This window comes from Nycticebus coucang, chromosome 19, assembly GCF_027406575.1.
Source record: "Nycticebus coucang isolate mNycCou1 chromosome 19, mNycCou1.pri, whole genome shotgun sequence".
Lineage (NCBI taxonomy): Eukaryota > Metazoa > Chordata > Mammalia > Primates > Lorisidae > Nycticebus > Nycticebus coucang.
In genome coordinates, this window is record NC_069798.1 from 13,271,653 (window position 1) to 13,295,952 (window position 24,300).

General features: G+C 42.5%; 1 protein-coding gene across 1 annotated transcript; it reads left to right on the plus strand.

Annotated features, from left to right (window-relative positions):
* Positions 1-1,466: 1,466 nt before the first annotated feature.
* Positions 1,467-23,571, plus strand: SNRPD1 (small nuclear ribonucleoprotein D1 polypeptide). Its single transcript, XM_053571401.1, has 4 exons — positions 1,467-1,637; positions 13,322-13,398; positions 19,437-19,628; positions 23,331-23,571. The coding sequence occupies exons 1-4, from the start codon at positions 1,624-1,626 to the stop codon at positions 23,405-23,407; spliced, it is 360 nt and encodes a 119-aa protein (XP_053427376.1). The 5' UTR covers positions 1,467-1,623; the 3' UTR covers positions 23,408-23,571.
* The last annotated feature ends 729 nt before the right edge of the window (positions 23,572-24,300 follow it).

Below are 24,300 nucleotides of genomic sequence, written 5' to 3' on the forward strand. Positions count from 1 at the left end.
GGGCTCATTAATATCACATAGGTTTGGGTTTTTATAAAAACTGTCCAGTTAGCCAGGCGTTGTAGCGGGCACCTGTGGTCCCAGCTACTTGGGAGACTGAGGCAAGAGAATTGATTAAGCCCAAGAGTAGGAGGTTGCTGCGAGCTGTGATGCCACAGCTCTCTACCTATGGCAACATAGTGAGACTGTCTCAAAAAAAAAAAAAGAAAAGAAAAGAAATGCATAATTTCTGGCTCCACAACAACTGAGTTAGAATTCTCATTTTAAAGTTTCACCAGGTGAGTCCTCTGCACGTTAGACTTTGATGAGCATTACCCTGCAGGGATCCTCAAACTACGGCCTTCGGGCCACATGAGGCGGTGTGATTGTATTTGTTCCCGTTTTGTTTTTTTACTTCAAAATAAGATATGTGCAGTATGCATAGGAATTTGTTCATAGCTTTTTATTTTATTTTATTTTATTTTCTTGTAGAGACAGAGTCTCACTTTATGGCCCTCGGTAGAGTGCAGTGGCCTCACACAGCTCACAGCAACCTCCAACTCTTGGGCTTAGGTGATTCTCTTGCCTCAGCCTCCCGAGTAGCTGGGACTACAGGCGCCCGCCACAACGCCGGCTATTTTTTGGTTGCAGTTTGGCCGGGGCCGGGTTTGAACCCACCACCCTCGGTATATGGGGCCGGCGCCCTACCGACTGAGCCACAGGCGCCGCCCATATAGCTTTTTTTTTTTTAACTATAGTCCAGCCCTCCAACGGTCTGAGGGACAGTGAACTGGCCCCCTGTTTAAAAAGTTTGAGGTCCAAGAGTTCTGGTGATCAGAGATGAAGTCTAGACAAGAGATAGAAATTAAAGCCATGTTTTTGGAAGAAATTACCTTACCTAGGAAAAAGAATGCTTAAAGAGACAACAGCCATAAGCCCCCAAATACGCGAACATGTATTGCTAATCTTTTTAGAGAAAGATGAGCCTGCAAGGAGGCCTAGAAAGAGCAGTTAGTGGGATAGGATGAAAACCACGTATGCTTGGCATACTGGAAGCCACGAGAGGAAGATGTTTCAAAAAAGGAACGTCGTGCTAAATTCTGCTGAAAAGTCGAGTAAGAAAAAGATAGAAAAGTTTGTTTTAGCGATCAGAACTTAAGTAAAAATAATCAGCCAAATTGTGCGATTTCCTTCAGGCACCAAGGATCTTGGTGTTGGGACAGAATTAAAATAATCTTTTGGGCTTCTCTCAAAATTTCTCTTTGTTCACTGAGGAACAGTGATGCTTCATCACGCACTGTGCCCTGTTGAGCCAAAGCATAACGGCGACTAGACTGCTACTTGGATTTATCTTCCTCAAATCTCTTCTCTTGTAGGAAACGTCTTCCAGGACCAAACCTCGACGCCCTTACTAGGAGCAAGGCAACCTCCAGCCTCCAGGAGCCGCAGTCGCGCTCCTCGCGACCGGAAGACAGTGCGACGCGCTGCTCGTCACTTCCGCCGTGCGTCTGCGGCGCTCCGCGCGCTCTGGACGTCCTGAGCCCCTGCAGTAGGCGTTTCCGGCCATTCATACTTTGAGTCGGTTAGTCAAAGGTGGTTGGATTCTGTTTGCTGTCTGGCTCGAAGGGTGACGGCACCGCCAGGATGAAGCTTGTAAGGTGAGGAAGTGACTGAGCGGGGTGAGGTTTGTGAAGGGAGCGCCTGAACCGAGTCGGGAGGCTAAGCAGCCTCAGTTGCAGGAGGCGGGAAAGCCGCGTGTGCGCGGCCTGCTAACGGTGTCCGGCTCCCGCCGCTTCTACTCCCATCTTGGCTGCCCTGCGAGTACTGGGGCCTCAGTTTTAGAATGGGTCGCGCGGGAATCCCGGGTGTCTTCCAAGAGGTGAATGTAAAGGCCGAACGATTTCTCTCCTCCCTCCCCACCCCGTGACTTAGAGGCCTTAAAGTAAGTGTAGCGTGTGGGACGCAGCTCCCTCTTTCGGTTAGTTACCAGTTTTCATTTTGAGTGGAACTTCAAGAGAGTACTTTAGAACTTAACAAATCTATCTGGAAGTAATGAAACCTGTTTCCAAAATGTTTTAAATCGGAGAGGGACTTCTGGCTTCATAAATTTTGTTTTTTAAGGTTACTTTTGGTACTCCCTAGATTTAGGATCTACATTTCCCGTTACGGTAGGCTTTTGATTTAGGAAAATCTCCCAATTTGGAGCAGAAGTCAGCACTTCCCGTAACTGTGGCTAATTGTAAGTATAGGTATATAGATAACAGGTATTTGGCTTGTTTTTATTTCTGTGGATTAGTTAAACCTACTGAAGACTTGTTATTGAGTGGATAATCCCAAACTACCTACAAAGAGATTTGAGTTTGGTACTTTTTCTTGAGGCTCAACCTTTGGTTTTGGTATTTATTTTTCCTTGAGGCTGAGCCTGGAACATTAGAGACAGAGGTTTCTTTTTTTCTTGTAGAGACAGTCTCACTTTATGGCCCTCGGTAGAGTGCCATGGCATCACACAGCTCGCAGCAACCTCCAACTCCTGGGCTTAAGCGATTCTCTTGCCTCAGCCTCCCGAGTAGCTGGGACTACAGGCACCCGCCACAACGCCCAGCTATTTTTTTGGTTGCAGTTCAGCCGGGGCCGGGTTTGAACCCGCCACCCTCGGTATATGGGGCCGGCGACTTACCGACTGAGCCACAGGCGCCGCCCGAGGCAGAGGTTTCTAATACGTAAGCCAGAAATTATGAACTTTTAACTAGTTTCTTTCTTGTGGAGTCAAAGATTATCAATGTCATCCAGTTACCTATTGAGCACTTCTTGTATATGTGCGCTGGTGGTAAAATTTTTGTTTGGAGCTTTCTGTTTAGTGGCGAAGACAGACAAGTAGGTAATTTCTTTCTTTTTTTTTTTTTAGAGACAGAGTCTCACTTATCAGCCTCAGTAGAGTGCTGTGGCATCACAGCTCACAGCAACCTCCAACTCTTGGGCTTAGGCGATTCTCTTGCCTCAGCCTCTCGAGTAGCTGGGACTACAGGCGCCCGCCCCAACGCCCAGCTATTTTGTTATTGTTGCAGTTTGGCTGGGGCCCGGTTTGAACCCACCACCCTAGGTATGTGGGGCCAGCGCCCTACTCATTTAGCCACAGGCACCACCCAAGTAGGTAATTTCTAATAGCATATAAAACTCTTTAAATATTATATTGAGGTTCAGACTCTTTGTTTTACATTTTTTTAACTTTAAAACTGTGTCTTCATCTTTTTTTAACTTTAAAATTGTGTCTTAATTTAGCTTATTTTTGTCACTGACTTGAATCGCTTGGTTTTCTTTTATTTCCTTTTTCGAAGTATGTATTTCATGCAGTGAAATGCCGTATGTAGTTTTTCATTATTGAAAAATTCATCTCCACCCCAGCTCAGTGCCTGTGCTTCAAGCTGCTAAGGCGCCAGCCACATGAGCTGGTGGGTTCGAATCCAGCCCCATAGGCCAAACAACAAATGATGGCTGCCACCAAAAAACAGCTGAGTGTTGTGGCGGGGTGTCTGTAGTCCCAGCTACTTGGAAGGCGGAGGCAGGAGAATCACTTGAGCCTAGGAGTTAGAGGTTGCTGTGAGCTGTGATGGCACAGCACTCTACCCAGAGTGACAGCTTGAGGCTCTGTCTCAAAAAAAGAAAAATTTAATCCCCTGAATAACCATTTCATATATTAGGAATCGTGTAGTATGTACTCTTTGTGTAAAGTTTCTTTTACTCAGCATGGTTTTAGATTCACCCACATTGTGGTAATTTAGTCATTTTTATTATGGATATTATTTATTTATATGTTTATTTTATAATGGCTGTTACCCCATTCTAAGTTATGTATTTTGTTGAAAACTGTTTTGAGCATTCTCGTACAAGTCCTCTGTGAACATAAGCTTTCATTTCTCTTGGGTAAATACTTAAGAGTGAAGTTGGTGAATCATATCATAGGTGTTTAGCTTTATGAGAAACTGCCAGACCATTTTCCAAAATGGTTGTACCCTTTTACATCCCCGCTGATAATACAGTATGTTAGAATTCCAATTGGGCTTACTCCACATCCTTACCAACATTTGCTGTTTGATCAGTCTTTAATTTTGGTCATTTTAATGAGTGTGCAGTGATACCATTATCTTGTTGGATTTTTTGTTTTGGGGTTTTGTTTGTTTAAGAGATGCAATCTATGTCACCCAACCTGGGGTCAAAGTGGCCTTGTAACTCAGTGCAGCCCCTGGAGTATACTGCGACTAATGATGTTAAGTACTTTTTTTTTAAGAGACAGAGTCTCACTTTGTTGCCCTTGGTAGATTACTGTTGTTTCAAAGCTCACAGCAACCTCCAGCTCTTGGACTTAGGTGATTCTCTTGCCTCAGCCTCCTGAGTAGCTGGGACTACAGGTGCCCACCACAACACCCAGCTATTTTTTTGTTGCAGTTTGGCCAGGCCTGGGTTTGAATCCACCACCCTCAGTATATGGGGCCGGCCCCTACTCATTGAGCCACAAGAGCCTCCCAGATGTTGAAGACTTTTCACCTGCATTCATGTATATTCTTTGGTGAAGTATTTTTTCAGATCTTTTCCTTACTTTGTGTCTTTTCTTTTTCTTTTTGAGTTACAGGAATTCTTTCTATATGCAGGATATCTCTTCTTTGTCAGATATATTTTCCCCCAGTTTGTGGCTTCCTTGTTCATTTTCTTTTTTTTTTTTTGGTGGAGACAGTTTCACTTTATTGCCCTTGGTAGAGTGCTGTGCCATCACAGCTCACAGCAACCTCCAGCTCCTGGGCTTAGGCGATTCTCTTGCCTCAGTCTCCCCAGTAGCTAGGACCGCAGGCACCCGCCACAATGCCTGGCTTTTGTTGCAGTTTGGCCGGGGCTGGGTTTGAACCCACCACCCTGGGTATATGGGGTCAGTGCCCTACTCCCTGAGCCACAGGCGCCGCCCCTTGTTCATTTTCTTAATACTATCTCTTTTTTTTTTTTGGTAGACACAGAGCCTAGGTAGAGTGCGATGGCATCACATAGCTCACAGCAACCTCCAACTCCTGGGCTTAAGCGATTCTCTTGCCTCAGCCTCCCAAGTAGCTGGGATTACAGGCGCCCGCCACAACACCCAGCTATTTTTTTGTTGCAGTTCTGCCAGGGCTGGGTTTGAACCCACCACCCTGGGTATATGGGGTCAGCGCCCTACTCACTGAGCCACAGGTGCCGCCCCTTGTTCATTTTCTTGATACTATCTCTTAATGACCATAAATTTATCAGCATTCTCTCTCTCTCTCTTTTTTTTTTTTTTTTTTTTTTTGTTTGAGACAGAGTCTCACTATGTTGCCCTAGGTAGAGTTCTCTGGCATCACAGCTCACAGCAACCTCAAACTCCTGGGCTTTAAGCGATTTTCTTGCCTCAGCCTCCCGAGTAGCTGAGACTATAGACACCCGCCACAACACCCTGCTACATTTTTGTTGTAGTTGTCATTGTTGTTTGGCAGGCCCAAGTCGAGTTCGAACCCTCCAGCCCTGGTGTCTGTGCCTGGCGCCCTAGTTGCTGAGCTACAGGTGCCGAGCCTTATCAGCTTTTTCTTTTGAGTCTTGCTGTCAAAGAAGCCTTAGTTTACCTTCAGATCATGAAGGGATTCTATGTTCTCCTCAAAATGCTTCATAATTTTAACTTTTGTATTTTGGTCCATGGTCTGTCTTGAATTAATTTTGGAAAATGTTGTGAGTTAGTGGTACAGGTTCATTTTTTTTCTATGTGAATTTCAGTTATTCCAGCATCATTTGTGGAAAAAGGTTTCCCTTCCTCATTGGACTACTTTGGCCCCTATGCAGATAATTGACCGTGTAAATGTGGGTCTGTTTGGGGGGCTCAGTATTCTATTTCATTGACCTGTTTTTTTGTTCCTTATATCTTGATTACAGTAGCTTTTTTGGTGAGGGAAGACAGAATCTAACTAACTCCCTTGCCCTAAGCTAGAGTGCCATGGCTTCAGCCTAGCTCATAGCAACTCCTGGACTCAAGCAATTTTTCTGCCTCAGCCTCCCGAGTAGCTGGGACTACAGGCACCTGCCACGATGCCTGGATAATTTTTTCTATTTTTATTAGAGATGAGGTCTCTTGCTCAGGCTGACCTTGAACTCTGTAGCTGAAGGGAGGGCGTGAGCCACTTGCCCCAGTCCCTATTAGAATTCTTTAGTAGAGCATAGGAAGGGCTTTTCCATGAAAGGCAGGAACCTAGCACTTCTCTGCTTGTGTTTTTTAGCTTAATATTACATCAGTAGTTATCTATAATTATCTTATACCTTATGTTGTTTGTTACCACTAAGTCTTTGCTTTTGCCACTTTACTGCGTATTTCAAACTTTTCAAGCTTCTTACTAGAAGTCCACTAAAATCTGACTCCCTTCTCCCTGTGCTATATTATATTCCTGGGGGAAATGTGTGTATATATCTGTTGCATTCTACAATTTATGGTTATTTTACATCTCACACGCATTTTTTTGTTGTTGTTTGTTTGTTTTTTGAGACAGAGCCTCAAGCTGTTGCCCTGGGTAGAGTGCTATGGCATCACAGCTCACAGCAACCTCCAACTCTTGGGCTCAGGTGATTCTCCTGCCTCTGCCTCCCAAGTAGCTGGGATTACAGGTGCCTGCCACAATGCCCAGCTATTTTTCTTTTATTTATTAATTTTTGGTTGCAACCGTCATTGTTTTTTGGCAGGCCTGGGCTGGATTACAACCCGCCAACTCAGGTGTAGTGGCTGGCGCCTTAGCCGCTTGAGCCACAGGCGCCGAGCCACATCTCTCTCAGGTACATTTTGATGTATCTGAGCTTCCGGCCAGACTTTGAGCTCTTTGCAAGCTTAGTCTTATTCATATTTCATCCTAAGTAGCAAGACAAGGATTATCACATAATAGATAATGATAAATATTATTTCTCAAAGAAATATCCTTGGAATTGCTGGAATGTATTTTGACATTTTGGAGGCCTAGGGACCCTTTTTGTTAATTTCTGGTTTTCCTTTTACTTCCATATGGCAGATTACCTGATCTAAGGTATTTCATTTTTACTTTAATCCTGCCTACTTCTAAAAATGCATTGTAAAACCTTTTATAGTAAAAGTTATTGACTGCGGTAGCGCCTGTGGCTCAGTGAGTAGGGCGCCGGCCGCATATACCGAGGGTGGCGGGTTCAAATCCAGCCCCGGCTGAACTGCAACCAAAAAATAGCCGGGTGTTGTGGCGGGTGCCTGTAGTCCCAGCTGCTCGGGAGGCTGAGGCAGGAGAATTGCAGAAGCCCAAGAGCTAGAGGTTGCTGTGAGTCCTGTGACATCATGGCACTCTACCAAAGGCGGTAAAGTGAGACTCTGTCTCTACAAAAAAACAAACAAACAAAAAAAGTTATTGACTGAGACAATCACAGTAAAAGATAAAAACAAAAACTTAATGATGGATGACAACCATTACTTTAGAATTTCAGGCACATATAATTGATTGTTAAATAATTCTCATCTGGTGAAAGAAAACAATACTGATTCATTGGAAGTTTATTTTATTTATTTATTATTATTATTATTTTTTTTTGGTAGAGACAGTCTCACTTTATCACCCTTGGTAGAGTGCCGTGGGGTTACACAGCTCACTGCAACCTGCAGTTCCTGGGCTTAGGCGATTCTCTTGCCTCGGCCTTCCAAGAAGCTGGGACTACAGGCACCTGCCACAGTGCCCGGCTATTTTTTTTTGTTGTTGTTGTTGTTGCAGTTTGGCGGGGGCTAGGTTTGAACCCACCACCCTTGGTATATCCGGCTGGCACCCTACTTTTATTTTTTTAGTGAGAGTCTCCCTTTGTCACTCACGTGGTGTCATAGCTCATAGCAACCTCAAATTCTTGGGCTCAAGTGATTCTCTTGCCTCAGCTTCCCAAGTAGCTGGGACTACAGGCTCCACACTCGGCTATTTTTTTTTTTTTTTTTTTTTTTTGAGACATGGAGTCTCACTATGTTGCCCTAGGTAGAGTGCTGTGGCATCACAGCTCACAGCAACCTCAAGGGCTTAAGCGATTCTCTTGCCTCAGCCTCCCAAGTAGCTGGGGCTACAGGTGCCCACCAATTGTTGCTTGGCAGGCCCAGGCTGGGTTTGAACCTGCCAGCCTTGGTGTATGTGGCTGGTGCCCTAGCCACTAAGCTACAGGCGCTGAGCCACACTGGGCTATTTTTATTTTTAGAGTCTATCTCGCTCTGGCTCAGGCTAGTGTCAAACTTCTGAGCTCCAACAAGCCACCTGTTAGGGCCTCCCAGAATGCTAGGATTACAGGCATGAACCACCGTGCCTGGCAAAAAATTTTTTCTTGACTTGATACATGAAAAGAAATTCAAGACAGGGATCATTTAAGTGTTTGGGGCTTGCTCTATCACAAACCAAGTAATTTCCCATTTTTGGATGGCTGTCTGTACCAGTATTTAAAAAAAAAGCGATGTTTTAAGATTGGCTTCCTGTTAATCACTGAAACAGTTCAGCCAACATCATGCAGTAATCCAGGATTAAATATAGAGATCATTAGTGGCTCATACCTATAATCCTAGCACTTTGGGAGGCCCAGGCAGAAGGATCACTTGAAGCCAGGAGTTCAAAACCAACCTGGACAATAGCAAGACTCTGATCTTTACAAAATTTTTTTTGAAAATTAGCTAGATGTCATGGTGTGCACCTGTCATCCCTGCTACTTGGGACACTGAGGCAGGAGGATTGCTTGAGCCTAGGAAAGTTGGAGGCTGCAGTGAGCTATGATGATGCCACCGTGCTCTAGCTCAGGCAACAGAGTGAGATCTTATCTTCTCCCTTAAGAAAACAGATAAAAGGGTGGCGCCTGTGGCTCAAGGAGTAGGGCGCCGGTCCCATATGCCGGAGGTGGTGGGTTCAAACCCAGCCCTGGCCAAAAATCACAAAAAAAAAAAAAAGAAGATAGATTAAAAAAAAATTATTATTATTTTTTTTTTTTTTAAGACAGAGTCTCACTACGTCACCCTCTGTAGAATGCTATGGTGTCACAGCTGATAGCAACCTCAAACTCTTGGGCTTAAGTGATTCTCTTGCCTCAGCCTCCCAAGTAGCTGGGACTATAGGCACTTGCCACAATGCTCAGCTATTTTTTTGTTGTAGTTGTTTAGCTGGGCTGGGCTGGGTTTGAACCCTCAGTGTATGTGGCTGGCGCTGTAACCACTGTGCACAGGCACTGAGCCAGATAAAATTTATGTAGAGATCATGATCCTTACCCTCAAGTCTAGTGAGGAAGAAAATGGATAATCCTACCTATACCATTTAGTATGATACAGAATAGGATCTACAGAGTACATACTATAGATTAGAAATTTTGATATAAGGGCGGCGCCTGTGGCTCAGTGAGCAGGGCGCCGGCCCCATATACCGAGGGTGGCGGGTTCAAACCCGGCCCCAGCCAAACTGCAACAGAAAAATAGCCAGGCGTTGTGGCGGGCGCCTGTAGTCCCAGCTACTTGGAAGGCTGAGACAGGAGAACAGCCTAGGCCCAGGAGTTGGAGGTTGCTGTGAGCAGTGTGACGCCATAGCACTCTAGTGAGGGCGATACAGTGAAACTCTGTCTCTACAAAAAAAAAAAAAAGAAATTTTGATATGAACTGCATTTTAGATTATATTGTGCAATTGTTCCTTAGCTGTGATTGTGCAATATGGTTGCGTAGCAGAATCTCCTCATTAAAAAATGCATGCTGGCTGGTCCAAGTACAATGATGTTTACAACTGATTGAGCACAACCAGTTACAGACTTCCTTTGTTCCTTCTCCACTCCACTACTTCGTTTCATTAGTCTTTTCTTTTTTTTTTGTTTTTTTTGTTTTTTTTGTAGAGACAGAGTCTCACTGTACCGCCCTCTGATAGAGTGCCGTGGCGTCACACGGCTCACAGCAACCTCTAACTCTTGGGCTTACGTGATTCTCTTGCCTCAGCCTCCCGAGCAGCTGGGACTACAGGCGCTCACCACAACGCCCGGCTATTTTTTTGTTGCAGTTTGGCCGGGGCTGGGTTTGAACCCGCCACCCTCGGCATATGGGGCCAGCGCCCTACTCACTGAGCCACAGGTGCTGCCCTCATTAGTCTTTTCTTTTCTTTCTTTTTTCTTTTTTGCAGTTTGGGCCGGGCTGGGCTTGAACCCCCCACCCCCGGTATACGGGGCTGGCGCCCTACTCCTTGAGCCACAGGCGCTGCCCATTTCACTAGTCTTTTTTAAAATAAAGAAAATGCTGTGATGCCATGGCACTCTACCCAGGGTGTCAGAGTAAGACTTTGTCTCAAAAAAAAAAAAAAAAAAAAAGCATGCTGAAAGTGTAATAAGACCTACATCTAACTTACTTTCAGACCATATGATCAAAGTGCAAATAGTATGTATAGTAGGAGGGGGAAGACAATTGGCAACATCTTCATAATTTGTAAACCTTTCAACTTTTCTTCCATTTCTCCCCCAGCAGTATTTCACAATAATAAAAGGAGAACAAAAGTCTAAAACTAAATGAAGTGAGAAGTGGATGTATTTGCCATACAGGGTATCCCAAATGTCATGAATAGGAAAAATAAACTCATTTTATATGTTTTATATTTTTATATCAATATGTAAAGAAATATTTAATAAAATTATGTAATATTTTGTAAATAAAGGTACCATTTTGCTACAGTTTCCCATTTTCCCTAGGTATATATATATGGTTACCTTTAGGATACTGCACATTATTGGGTCAACTATATCCAATTAAAGAAAATAATGAAGGCAGATTTGTGCCTTACACTGCACTGAAAAAAAGATGAATTACAGGTAGATTAAAACTCTAAATGTAAAACCAGAAGAAAATAAGAGACTGTTTTTACAAATTGGCATGGGAAGCATTTTTTTAAGACAAATTACATATGCCAAGAGGATTGATGAATTGAAAACATAAGAATGAAAAAAGTTTGAATGTATGATTAAAGAAAGCACAAACTTTGGTGACTTGGAAAACTGCTAGGAAATAAAAACTCATCCTGAATGACAATGTGTGAATAATGTAAATAGGTAATTCATAGAAGAAATATAAATTTCCTGTAGTCATGAAAAAATATTCAGTCTCGGGCGGTGCCTGTGGCTCAAGGAGTAGGGTGCCGGTCCCATATGCCAGAGGTGGCGGGTTCAAACCCAGCCCCGGCCAATAAAAAAAAAAAAAAAAAAAAATTGCCTCCTTTTCCCTATCAAATTAAAAAAAAAATTGGAAGATTGGTAATTACTAGTGTTGGTGAGTCTTTGTAGTAGCAAAAATTAGAAACAATGCCCATTAATAATAATAGAGGGTAATAAATTATGGTATTTCCATACAGTGGAATACTATCTAGCTCTTAGAACAGTGGTTCTCAACCTTCCTAATGCCACAAACCATTAATACAGTTCCTCATGTTGTGGTGACCCCCAGCCACAAAATTATTTGCTATTGCAATGAAGTAGCAAAATGAAGTTGTGGTTGGGGGGTCACCACAACATGAGGAACTGTATTAAAGGGTCATGGCATTAGGAAGGTTGAGAACCACTGTCTTAGAAGGAATGTCTTTTATACATTGACGTGGCATTATTTCCAATATAAAGTGCTAAATGAGAAGTTATTCAAAGTATAGACCAATTTTTTTTTATTTTTTTAATTTCAGCTTGTTCATTCTTCTTCATTTGAAGTTTTTTGTTGTTGTTTCTTTTCTTTTTTTTATTTACTGTTCTTCCTTAGCAATGCTCTTTCCCATTGCCTCCCCAGTAGCTGGGATTACAGAGGCCACCACAACATCAGGCTGTTTTTGATGTTACTAGAGAAGGGGTTTCACTCTGGCTTACTGCTGCTCATACTGGTCTTGAACCTCCGAGCTCAGGCAATCCACCCGCCTCGGCCTCCCACAGCGCTGGGACTACGGTCGTGAGCCACCATGCCCGGCCTATAGACCAATTTTTATAAAAACAAATCATATGCTTTTGAATGCATAAAAAATGGTATAGAAGAATATTTCCACACATGGGAGTTAGAAAGGGGGTTTTTACTTTATACCCATATAATTATGTAGTCTTTCACTACTAATTATAATTCTTGATTTCTTTTTCATGGCTTATAATGAGCCTAGGGTCTTGTATGTCTGGATTTGAGGTTGAGCTGTGTAATGGTTTAGAAATTAAAAAACATCCAGACCAAGAATGATGGTTCACACCTGTAATTCCAATACTTTGGAAGGCCAAGACAGGAGGATCTCTTAAGGCTGAGAGTTTGAGATCAGCCTTACATAGACCCCTGTTGCTTCAAAAAAAAAAAAAAAAAAAATTTTTTTTTTTTTTTTGCAGTTTTTGGCTGGGGTTGGGTTTGAACTCGCCACCTCCGGCATATGGGGCCAGCGCCTTACCCCTTTGAGCCACAGGTGCCGCCCTAATTTTTTTTTTTTTTTTAATTGGCCAGTCATGGTTCATAGTGGCATACACCTACCCTAGCTACTGAGGAGGCTGAGGCAAGAGGATCACTTGAGCCTAAAAATTCAGTTATAGCGAGCTATGATCATGTGATTGCATTCTAGCCTGGGTGATGAACTTGAGACCCTGTCTCAAAGTCCAAATGACTGTTGTTATTGTTATGTTCCTTCATAAATATTGAGGGAAAGCTAAAATTGTTATGCAATATATATTTTTTTTCTTGAGACTGAATCTCACTCTGTTACCTGGTGTCATAGCTCACATAGCTGGGACTACAGGCACCTACCACAACTTCTGGCTAATTTTTCTTTTTTTTTTTTTGTAGAGACAGAGTCTCACTTTATGGTCCTTGGTAGAGTGCCGTGGCCTCACATAGCTCACAGCAACCTCCAACTCCTGGGCTTAAGCGATTCTCTTGCCTCAGCCTCCCGAGTAGCTGGGCCTACAGGCGCCCGCCACAACGCCCAGCTATTTTTTGGTTGCAGTTTGGCTGGGGCCGGGTTTGAACCCGCCACCCTCAGTATATGGGGCTGGCGCCCTACCGACTGAGCCACAGGGGCCGCCCTCTGGCTAATTTTTCTAATTTTAGTAGAGATGGGGTCTCGCTTTTGCTCAGGCTGTTCTGGAAGCCCTGAGCTCAAGCCATCTACCCACCTTGGCCTCCCAGAGTGCTGGGATTACAAACATGAGCCATCTCACCCAGCCTGTTAAGCCGATTATTAATAGGAAAGATACAGATAGCATCTAGCAGAATTTCAACATGTAGAAATTTCACTTGTTTCAAATTAATAAATATGATTTTAAAGTGTTAAGAGGTGAAAATTCATGGTCTTATTCCTTTTTGTAGATTTTTGATGAAATTGAGTCATGAAACTGTAACCATTGAATTGAAGAATGGAACACAAGTCCATGGAACAATCACAGGTATGGATTTCTTTTGTAACACCTTTTGGTGTTTTTTAAAATTCTCTTATACTTGTAAACCAGAATTCTTTTTTTGATTGCTTATTAAATATTATTGTAATACAGATCCTCGTTCTTTTTGTCTGAATTATTGATCTTTTTATTTTTAATTGGTCTTCTTAAGTAAGCCTTGCCTCAAGTATTTGTGCTACAACCACACTTGAGTTCCCTGGGTTATCCTGTTTTTCAGCTTTTATGCCTTTGCTTGTGTGTGTTCCTCTGCCTTAAATGCTGCTTCTTTGAAAATACATTTTAAACTTTTTTCTTTTATTAGAATTATGTGTTCCCTATTAGATTGAAGTTAGAGTGTGGATTTTCTTTTTTTCTTTCTTTCTTGTTTTTTTTTTTTTTTGGAGACAGAGTCTGTGTTGCCCTAGGTAGAGTGCTATGGCGACACAGTTCACAGCAACTTCAAATTCTTGGGCTCAAGTGATTGTCTTGTTTTTGAGACAGAGTCTCACTATGTCATCCTGGGTAGAGTGTTGTGGCGTCATGGTTCATAGCAACCTCAAACTCTTGGGCTTAAGTGATTCTCTCTCTCACTTTTCTGTTTTGTTTTGTTTTTTGAAACAGAGTCTCACTATGTCACCCTGGGTTGAGTGCCATGGCATCACAGTTCACAGCAACCTCAAAACTCTTGGGCTCAAGCGATTCTCTTACCTCAGCCTTTTGAGTAGCCGAACTGCAGGCTCCCACAACAATGCACGGCTACTTTTTCCGCCCTGGGTAGAATGCCGGGGCGTCACAGCTCACAGCAACCTCAAACTCTTCGGCTTAAGCTATTCTCTTGGTTTAGCCTCCCAAATAGCTGGGACTATAGCACCCACCACAATGCCCGGCTATGTTTTGGTTGTAGTTGTCATTGTTGTTTGGCAGGCCTGGGCTAGATTTGAACCTGCCAATTCTGGTGTATGTGGCTGGCACTCTAGCCGCTGAGCTATAGGCGCTGAGCTGGCTTAAGTGATTCTCTTGCCTCAGCCTCCCAAGTAGTGGGGACTACAGGCGCCCGCCATAACGCCTGGCTATTTTGTTGTTGTTGCAGTTGTTATTGTTGTTTTAGCTGGCCTGGGCCGGGTTCGAACCTGCCAGCCTCGGTGTATGTGGCTGGTGCTGTAACCACTGTGCTATGGGTGCTGAACTGAGTGTGGAATTTTCATTTATCATCTTGGCTAAAAACTACAAGGAAAAGTGAGGCAGAATAGTTCGGGAAACTGTAATTTTACCTTACTAAAGCAATCGTTATTTTTTCATATGTATCTTCTTGATTGGGTCATTCTTGACTGGTTCATTCTTGTTATTTTTTTAAGGCTATCACTGTTAGCATAGCATTTGGGAGTATTTTCTTATGTTTAAATCTTTGCTTTAATGATGTCAAAAATTTAATTTTATATTTAAAGTCCACTGCTATTTCCTCATAGCAGTTATTACCAAAAATTGTAAACTTGCAAAAGAATTGATATCAGAACCAGGGCCAGATAAGGTGGCCACATCTGTAATCCTAGCACTCTGGGAGGCTGAGGCAGGGAGGATCTCTTGAGTTTAGGAGTTCGAGAACAGCTTGAGCAAGAACGAGACCCCCCATTCTTACTAAAATTAGAAAAACTACCTGGGTTTTGTACTGTGTACCTGTAGTCCCAGCTACTCAGGAGGCTGAGGCAAGAGGACTGCTTGAGCCGAAGAATTTGAGGAAGCTGAGGGCAGGATCACTGGAACCTAGGAATTTGAGTGAGACTCTGTCTCCAAAAAAAAAAAAAAGAATTGATGAGCCAAATGAAAGAAAATGCTATCTTAGCATATGGTCTCACTCTGAAATATTTAAATTAAAAATTTATAAATAACTTTTTAACAAATAGATCTAGCATCTACATAGACCACGGGAAATGTAAAGTATTAAACGGACATTATTTGTGGGTGTCTTAGAACTTTGCAATACCAGTTGTGATTGGGCAGCGCCTGTGGCTCAAAGGAGTAGGGCGCCGGCCCCATATACCAGAGGTGACAGGTTCAAACCTGCCCCCTGCCAGAAACTGCAGAAAAAAAAAAAATACCAGTTGCGATGGAAGAAATGCAATACAGTTAAAAAAAAAAAAAAAAAAAAGGAAAATCAGTACAGTATAACATTGTAATGCAGTCTATGAGGAAGTGTAATTACTGTCCCGTTAAAATTTCATAAACAGTGATTTAGTCTGCTTTCTCCAGAGCTCTCTTAGATATGCGGAGGAGCTAGAGTATTGTTCTTGTCTTTTAAGAATTCAAAATCTAGCGATGGAAGACACAAACACAAGTGATGTATGCCATGTAACCATATAATAAGCACTAATAAATGGATGTCCCAGAGGAAAAGTTGCAGTGAATTGAGGGAGCACAATCTAGTGAAAGTCCAATTTACTCTAGTGTAAATGAGAAAACTCAAATCGTTTCCTCTGCTCTTGGCAACACCACCACCAAACGGAAGGCTTCTATGACTGAATGTGGAGGTATTCTCACTAAGCAAGCCATCAATTTTATAGTGAACAGCAGATCCCACCACCACCACACACACAAATGTACACACACACCAGTCACAATTCCAGACTTCAAGTTGGGATTCCCAGGACCCCCTCTTTGGGTTCAGTTTAATTTGCTACAGTGGTTTATAGAACTCAGGAAAACATGTTAACCCCTCTTATTGTAAAGGATATTACAAAGAAACAAATGAAAAGGTGAACCAGGCAAGGTATGTGGGAAGGGGCACACACTGAGCTTCCTGCCCTATCAGGGCATACCACCCTCTAGGAATCTTCACGTGTTCAGCCATTCAGAGTCTCTCCAAACCCCATCCTCTTCAGCATTTTATAAAGACTATTGGATAGGGATGATTAACAACCATGTAGGAATGTGACTGGACCAAAAGGGTATGATACTATACTAATAGACTGAAGAAACCCAGCAAGGCCTTACTGTTCAGATTCTTCTTGGCTTCTCTGTGCAGCATTCCTTTTCTCTGGGACCTTTCTGAATTGAGAGTCTCATGACCCATAATCAGAAAGGTAGGAGATTAGAGACCTTGGGGGGGGGGGGTGAAAAGAGAGCAGGGAAAGGTCAGAGAGGTTCTGTTTTCTGAGACCTAAAGTGTCCCAATATTATAAGAAAATCTGTGGGAGTTATGAGCCAAGAACTACTGATGAAAACTGATCACTCCTAAAAAAAAAAAAAAAAAAGAAAACTGATCACTCCTTCAGTGTAATGAGATACATATACATACATATCTTAATATATATGTATCTCCCAGCTCCGCACCTATAGCTCAGCAGCTAGGGTGCCAGCCACATACACTGAGGCTGGTGGGTCCAAATACAGCCCGGTACTGCCAAACAACGACAACTACAACCAAAAAATAGCCAGGCGTTATGGCAGGTGCCTGTACAGTCCCAGCTACTTGGGAGGCTGGGGCAAGAGAATTGGTTAAGCCCAAGAGTTAGAGGTGTGAGCTGTGGCCATGGCACTCTACCCAGAGTGACATAGTGAGACTGCGTCTCAAAAATAAAAAGAATCACATCTTGCTGACAAACCACTATTGCAAGTTTCTCACTTGAATGAATATATACAAATGGTGAATGTGTATTCTTTTAGTCTTCACAATGGGGATAATCATACTATTTACCCTTGGAATATTGAGGATTAAATTAAAATGACTTAGCATGAAGTTCTCGGAACATAGTGCTCATAATCTCTTTGTCTGGATCAAGGTCACCAAGGAGATGGAGTAATTACTTTCCCCACAGTAATTTGGGGAAAGAAGAGAAAACTAACTCAGAGAAAGGATTAGTAATACTGAACGACTTGAGATGGATTTTGGGAAAGTTGAGAGAATTTTCTGGCCTTATCTTTCCGTGGGGGGTTTTGTTTTGTTGACAAAGTCTCATTCACTTGCCCCAGGCTAGAATGCCACAGCCTCAGCCTAGTTCACAGCAACCTCAAACTCCCAGGCTCAAGTGATTTTTCCCTGCCTCAGCCTCCTGAGTAGCTGAGACTGCAAGCACCTGCCACAAAGCCTGACTAGTTTTCTATTTTTAGTAGAGCCATGTGGCAGGCCTCTGGCCTTAACTTTGTAAGGAAAGAAATTAAGTAGGTCTTTAGTTATCTAGTTTAAGTGTAACTTGGTAAAGGTTTCAGTAATCAGGTGTTTCTACTATAGTGCCATATATTCATCCAGTAACCTCTGCTTTGTATTTCGTAAATTTCCTACTCAAAATATAATGGCTTATTGGGAAAATCAGACTGTGGCAGACCACTCAAAACTTGTGCAACTTTGTAATCAGAGTAGTAACAAAAACAGTAGCAAATAAATGTACAAACCACAATTAAGAAGACATGTTAAATTCCTCGTAATAAGGAAAAGTACTATAGTACAAATAGGACTTTTTTTTTTTTTTGAGACTGAATCTCATTTTCTTGCCCCTGGTAAGATGTCTGTGGCATCATAGCTCACAGCAGCCTCAAACTCTTGGACTCGAGTGATTCTCTTGCCTCAGCCACCCAAGTAGCTGGGACTACAGATGTGAGCCACTGCATCTAGCCCCAGGGCTTTATTTTATTCATTTATTTATTTTTGAGACAGAGTCTCATTATGTCACCCTTGGTAGAGTACTGTGGCATCACAGCTCACAGCAACCTCAAACTCTTGGGCTTAAGCGATTCTTTTGCCTCAGCCTCTCAAGAAGCTGCGACTACAGGTGCCCACCACAAGGCCCGGCTATTTTTTGGTTGTTGCAGTTTTTTTTTAGCTGTTGTTTTAAGCTGGCCCCGGCTGGGTTCAAACCCACAACCGTCCGGGTTTGAGGTTATGGCTGGCGCCGTAACCACTGTGCCATGGGTGCTGAGCCCCCAGGACTTTATTTTAAAAGCCATGGTGAGGATAACTTGGTGGAATGGGGGTTGTGGGGAAGTTATGGAGACAGTAGAAGAACTGTGCAATAAACACCCTGTCAGACCTGAGATAGGAGGAGGGTACAGGGGCAGTTGGAATAAACCCTGCATTCCAACCATAGTTCCTCCACGGCTTGCCGTATTCACTGTAAGCATACCTAACTATGCAAAACATTAGTGTGTTAGGAAAAACCTGTAGGAAGGAAAGACTGCTGCTAATTTATACTGACATCTTTTGCCATTTGTGGGTTTTTAGTATTTTTGTTGTTTGTTTTGAGGCAGAGTCTCACTTTGTCACTCTTGGTAGAGTGCACTGGTGTTACAGCTCACAGCAACCTCAAACTCTTGGGCTTAAGCGATTCTCCTGCTTTATCCCCCCAGTAGCTGGGACTACAGACGCCTGCCACACTGTCCGGCTATTGTGTTTTGTTTTTTTTTTTGTAGTTGCCATTCTTGTTTAGCGGGCCAAGACCGGGTTTAAACCCACCAGCTCTGGTGTATGTGACTGGCGCTCAGCCTGCCCAGCTTTTTAGAGACGAGGTGTTGCTCTGGTTCAGGTTGGTCTCTGGCTTAGCTGGTCTCAAACTCCTGAGCTCAAATAATCCACCCTCAAGTCTCCCAGAGTGCTAGGATGAGCCACCGAGCTGGTCCTATCAATTGCCATTTGTATAATACATGTGCTAAGTTATAGAACAAGTATTTATTCTGTAGAAAGACAGTTTTGTTTGTTTTGAGACTGAGTCTCACTATGTCACCCTCGGTAGAGTGCTGTGGCATCACAGCTCACAACCTTGAGCAACCTTGGGCTTAAACAATTCTCTTGCCTCAGCCTCCCAAATAGCTGGGACTACAGGTGCCTGCCACAATGCCCCACTATTTTTTTGTTTCAGTTGTCATTGTTGTTTTGGTTTTGCTGGCCTGGGCCGGGTTCCAACTCGCCAGCCCCAGTGAATGTGGCCGGTGCCCTAACCACTGAGCTACAGGTGCCAAGCCAGTATTCTTTTGTAAATAAAATATTTACTGTGATTTAATAGATTAATTGATAATCATCCTTATCATGCTAACAGTCACCCAATTCTTTGCTCCTTTAGGTGTAGATGTCAGCATGAATACACATCTTAAAGCTGTGAAAATGACCCTGAAGAACAGAGAACCTGTGCAGCTAGAAACACTGAGTATTCGTGGAAATAACATTCGATATTTTATTCTACCAGACAGTTTACCTCTGGATACACTACTTGTGGATGTTGAACCTAAAGTGAAATCTAAGAAAAGGGAAGCTGGTATGATTGAAAGATTCAAAACATTTTTGCAAATGATACATATTTGTACCCTAATCCACTATTCAAAACATAAACATTTGTGAACAATACAAGTTTGTTTAAAATGTCCTATAATTATCGTGAGTGTATATGGTATATTATAACTCCTGGTGATGTTAATGAAAAGACTGATTCCTGTTCTGTCCAAAGGATTGATTGTTTCTTATCCTGTTGTGCATAGTCTTGTCTCTCACTCTCCTCATTTCGTAAGATTTGGAAACAGACTGTATTCCTGATACTGAAATTCCTTAGTGACTTGGCATAGGATATCCCTCCGTTTTTTTTTCCTCCCTCCATCTTGTAATTATTTCTTTTTTTTTTTAGAGACAGAGTCTCACTTTGTCGACCTCCGTAGAGTGCCCTGGCGTCACAGCTCAGAGCAACCTCCAGCTCTTGGGCTCAGGCGATTTTCTTGCCTCGGCTTCCCAAGTAGCTGGGACTATAGGCATCTGCCACAACACCTGGCTATTTTTTGTTGTTGTTGCAGTTTGGCCAGGGCTGGCTTTGAACCCACCATTCTTTGGCTAACACCCTACTCACTGAGCCACAGGTGCCACCTTTGTAATTATTTCTTATCTTTTGCTTCGTCTATTCTTCCTGGAATTCTTAATAATTGGGCCTTCTTAATTCTGTAATTTTTATCTTTTCTCTCATTTTTCTGTGTTTCCCTTTTTCTTCTGGTTTCTGAAATTTTTTTTGAGCTTGTCTTCCAATAGAGCACATACTTAATAGTCAAGCCTCTTTGTTTTCTGATCATTGTTCATAGGATTCTGTTCTTGTTTCATGGTTATAACATTTTTTTCTTACCACTGGTAGGGTATTTTGCTTTTTTAAGTTTTTTTCTGTACTTGGCTGGCATTGTTTTCTATGGTTTCTCTTTTTATTTGATCTTGTTATTTGGTCTTTTTGGTTGAAGCCTATATACTTAAATATCTTTGGTTGTTTGTTTTTGGCTGGGGCCGGGTTTGAACCCTCCACCTTTGGTATATGGGGCCAGCACCCTACTTATTTGAACCACAGGCACTGCCCTTTTTTATTTTTATTTATTTATTTATTTTTTTGAGACAGAGCCTCAAGCTGTCACCCTGGGTAGAGTGCCATGACGTCACAGATCATAGCAACCTCCAACTCCTGGGCTTTACAATGCCTGGCTTTTTCTTTTTTTTTAACGCCTGGCTACTTTTTGGTTGTAGTTGGTAGTTGTCATTGTTGTTTGGCGGGGCCGGCCTGGATTCAAACCCGCCAGCTCTGGTGTATATGGCTGGCACCTTAGCCACCTGAGCTACAGGCACCAAGCCTATACTTAAATATCCTTAGATCTTTGACCATCTATTATTATTTAACAATGACCCTCAGAAGGAAAATTCTGGAGAAGGAAGCTGGACTCATTATCTACTGGGGCTCACTCTTAAGGTTGTTCAGAAGTAAGTTGGCCTCCTCACTGAGGAGATCCAAAATTTCAGGAATCTGTAATTGGTGGTGATCAATTAGTTGTAAACACCACTGCACTTGGACCAGCCTGATTTTTCTTTTCTTTCTTTTTTTTTACTTTTTGCAGTTTTTGGCTGGGGCCAGTTTTGAACCCACAACCTCCAGTATATGGGGCCGGCGCCCTATTCCTTGAGCAATAGGGGCTACCTGATTTTTCTATTTTTTGTAGAGAGAGGGTCTCATCCTGATCAGACTGGTTTCAAACTCCTGGCCTCAAGCAATACTCCCACCTCAACTTCCCAAAGTGCTATAGAATTAAGAGGCTTAAACCACGACTCCTGGCCAACATGTTGCATCTATAACAGTTGTTTCATTTCCTTAGTTTCCTTGAATCTGTGACAGTTTTTTTCTCTGTCTTTTGTCTTTCATGACAATGGCACTTTTGAAGGCTACTGGTTGATTATTTTGTAGAATGTCCTTTAATTGGAGTTTAGGCTTGTTCTTAATTGCTTTGAATGATAAGACTAAAATCAGTGTGTGTAAATTTAGAATGCAACTGACTTCACTGTCAGTACCATGTCAGTCTACTCTAATATTCATAGCCATCCAAAGATGAATTAAGGCAGGCATCGTGGCTCATGCCTGCAGTCCTAGCACTCTGGGAGGCTGAGATGGGAGTTCAAAACCAGCCTGAGCAAGAGTAAGGCCTTATCTCTATTAAAAACAGAAAAATTAGCTGGGCATTGTGGTATTCAACGGAGTAAGACTTGTCTCAAAAAAAAAAAAAGAATTAAGTTCATTTTGTTGTGATATTCAACTAGAGTTAGATAACCAGGTGACAGGGATTTGGTAACACATGGTTACCTGGAGAAGGGGCTGGCTGACTGTTAGTACTTCTGGGGGAGGTACTAACACAGCCAGGCCCAGTAAGAGGCCTGGTACATCTCAGAATGACTTGTAAGGTTTGAAAGAGATTGAGAGATTGATGGTATGAGATTGTTATTTGGCATATTATATTTAAACTTTCTTGGCTTTAAAGTAACTTGTTTGTTTGTTTTGAGACAAAGTTTCACTAGTCACCCTCGGTAGAGTGCTGTGGCATCATAGCTCACAGCAACCTCAAACTCTTGGGCTTAAGCGATTCTCTTGCCTCAGCCTCTCAAGTAGCTGGGACGGCAGGTGCCTGCCACAGCGCCTGGCTATTTTTTTTTTGTTGTTGTTGTTGTTGTTGTTGTTGTTGTTGTTGTTGCAGTTGTCATTGTTGTTTGGCAAGCCCAAGCTGGGTTCGAACCTGCCAGCCCTGGTGTATGTGGCCAGCGTCCTAACCACTGATCTACAGGCACCGAGCCATGAAGTAACTTGCTTAGATTCTATTTAGTAACCAAAAGTCTGGTACAGGATTTTTGTATTCTATTTCATTGATAGATCTCTTCCATTTTGTGAGAGATTCAAATCATTTGTAGTTCATTTTGTGGTGAACTTGAGACATAATTAAAAAAATACTTTAGAAGTTGACAAATTTCGCTCAGTGCTAAAAATAGCCAGGCATGGTGGTGGGCGCCTGTAATCCCAGCTACTTGGGAGGCTGAGGGAAGAGAATCTATTAAGCCCAAGAATTGGAGGTTGCTGTGAGCTGTGATAGCACAGGACTCTTATCGAGGGCTACAGCTTGAGACTGTCTAAAAAAAAAAAAAAAAAAGTTGACAAATTTCACAGGCAGCTCCTGTAGCTCAGTGGGTAGGGCACCAGCAACCAATGCAGGCTGGTTCAAACCCCGTCTGGGTCTGCTAAACAACAATGACAACTGCAACAAAAAAAATAACCAGGCGCCTATAGCCCCAGCTACTGGGAAGGCTGAGGCAAGAGAATCATTTAAACTCAAGAGTTAGAGGTTGCTGTGATGCCATGGCACTCTAAGGTGACATAGTGAGACTCTGTCTCAAAAAATATTTATAAATAAAACAACAAATTTCTCACTAAATAAATTTAAATTAAACTCCTGGGCTCAATTTCCCTAGGCTAACAGTTCTTGGTTCTGCATGATACTGAGTTGGAGGCTGTGGGGGGCAATCTGAGGTCTGTTATTTGAGAAAAACTGGTTAATATTTTCTTGACTAAACCCGTTAGCTGTAAAAGGTGAAGAGGAGGTGTGTGTGTGTGTAAATGCTATTTGTGGTGGCTAAGTAACATTAGTGTGGGAGAGAATTTAACTTGCTTTTTCTTTTCCCTCAGTTGCAGGAAGAGGCCGAGGTCGAGGCAGAGGAAGAGGACGTGGCCGTGGCAGAGGAAGAGGGGGTCCTAGGCGATAATGCCTGCCAGAATTACTGTTTCAAAGTAATAAGTGATTTGGGATTTTTTTTTTTTTTTTTGTACAGGTTTTGTTTGTTTATGTCAATTTTTACACTTGGTCTTAGCCAAAAGGGCGAGAAGCAATGTTTATGTCTATTTTTAATAAACATAAATGTGGGACAGAGTTGTCTTCTGAGTGTATGAAAGTTTTAGTAGTTTCCTCCATGTTCATGAAGTCACCACAGTGAGAGCTAAGAATTTCTGTTTGACAGGTTTTTTATTTTTTAGATGATCAGTGTTTAACTTTTTGAACTAAAATATTTTTTGATGAATATATTTATAAATACCCGTTAGCTTGTCACATACTAAATATACATTTTACTGCTTTGCTTTGACTTTGTGGAACCTATCTACAGGTAAAGTAAGAAGTTCTTTGTGGTATTTAAGAAACTAAAATGCTTATGGAATGGGGTCGAAAATTAATTCTTCCTTTTCCGAATTTTACTCTGTGGGGGCTTAAGTACTTGGTAAAAAGTGATAGTCTTGGCTGGGCACCCGTAGCTAAGTGGTTAGGGTGCTGGCCACATACACCAGGCCTGGTGGGTTCGAACCCAGCCCTGGCCTACTAAACAACAATAACAAAAATAGCCAGATGTTGTGGCAAGTGCCTGTAGTCCCAGCTACTTGGGAGGCTTAGGCAAAGAGAATTAGTTAAGCCCAATGGCTGTGATGCCACAGTACTCTACCAAGGGTGACACAGTGAGACTCTGCCTCAAAACAAAAAAAAAAGTGGTGGTCACCTTCTAAATCAGGGATCATTGTTTCTTGCCCCCCCCCCCTTTTTTTTGAGACAGAGTCTTACTATGTCACCCTGGGTAAAGTGCCATGGTCATGGTATCATAGCTCACAGCAA

Coding starts and splice junctions, on each gene's coding strand:
- SNRPD1 (XM_053571401.1), top strand. Junction 13,399..19,436: donor AGTCCATGGAACAATCACAG/GTATGGATTTCT, acceptor TTGCTCCTTTAG/GTGTAGATGTCAGCATGAAT. Junction 19,629..23,330: donor ATCTAAGAAAAGGGAAGCTG/GTATGATTGAAA, acceptor CTTTTCCCTCAG/TTGCAGGAAGAGGCCGAGGT.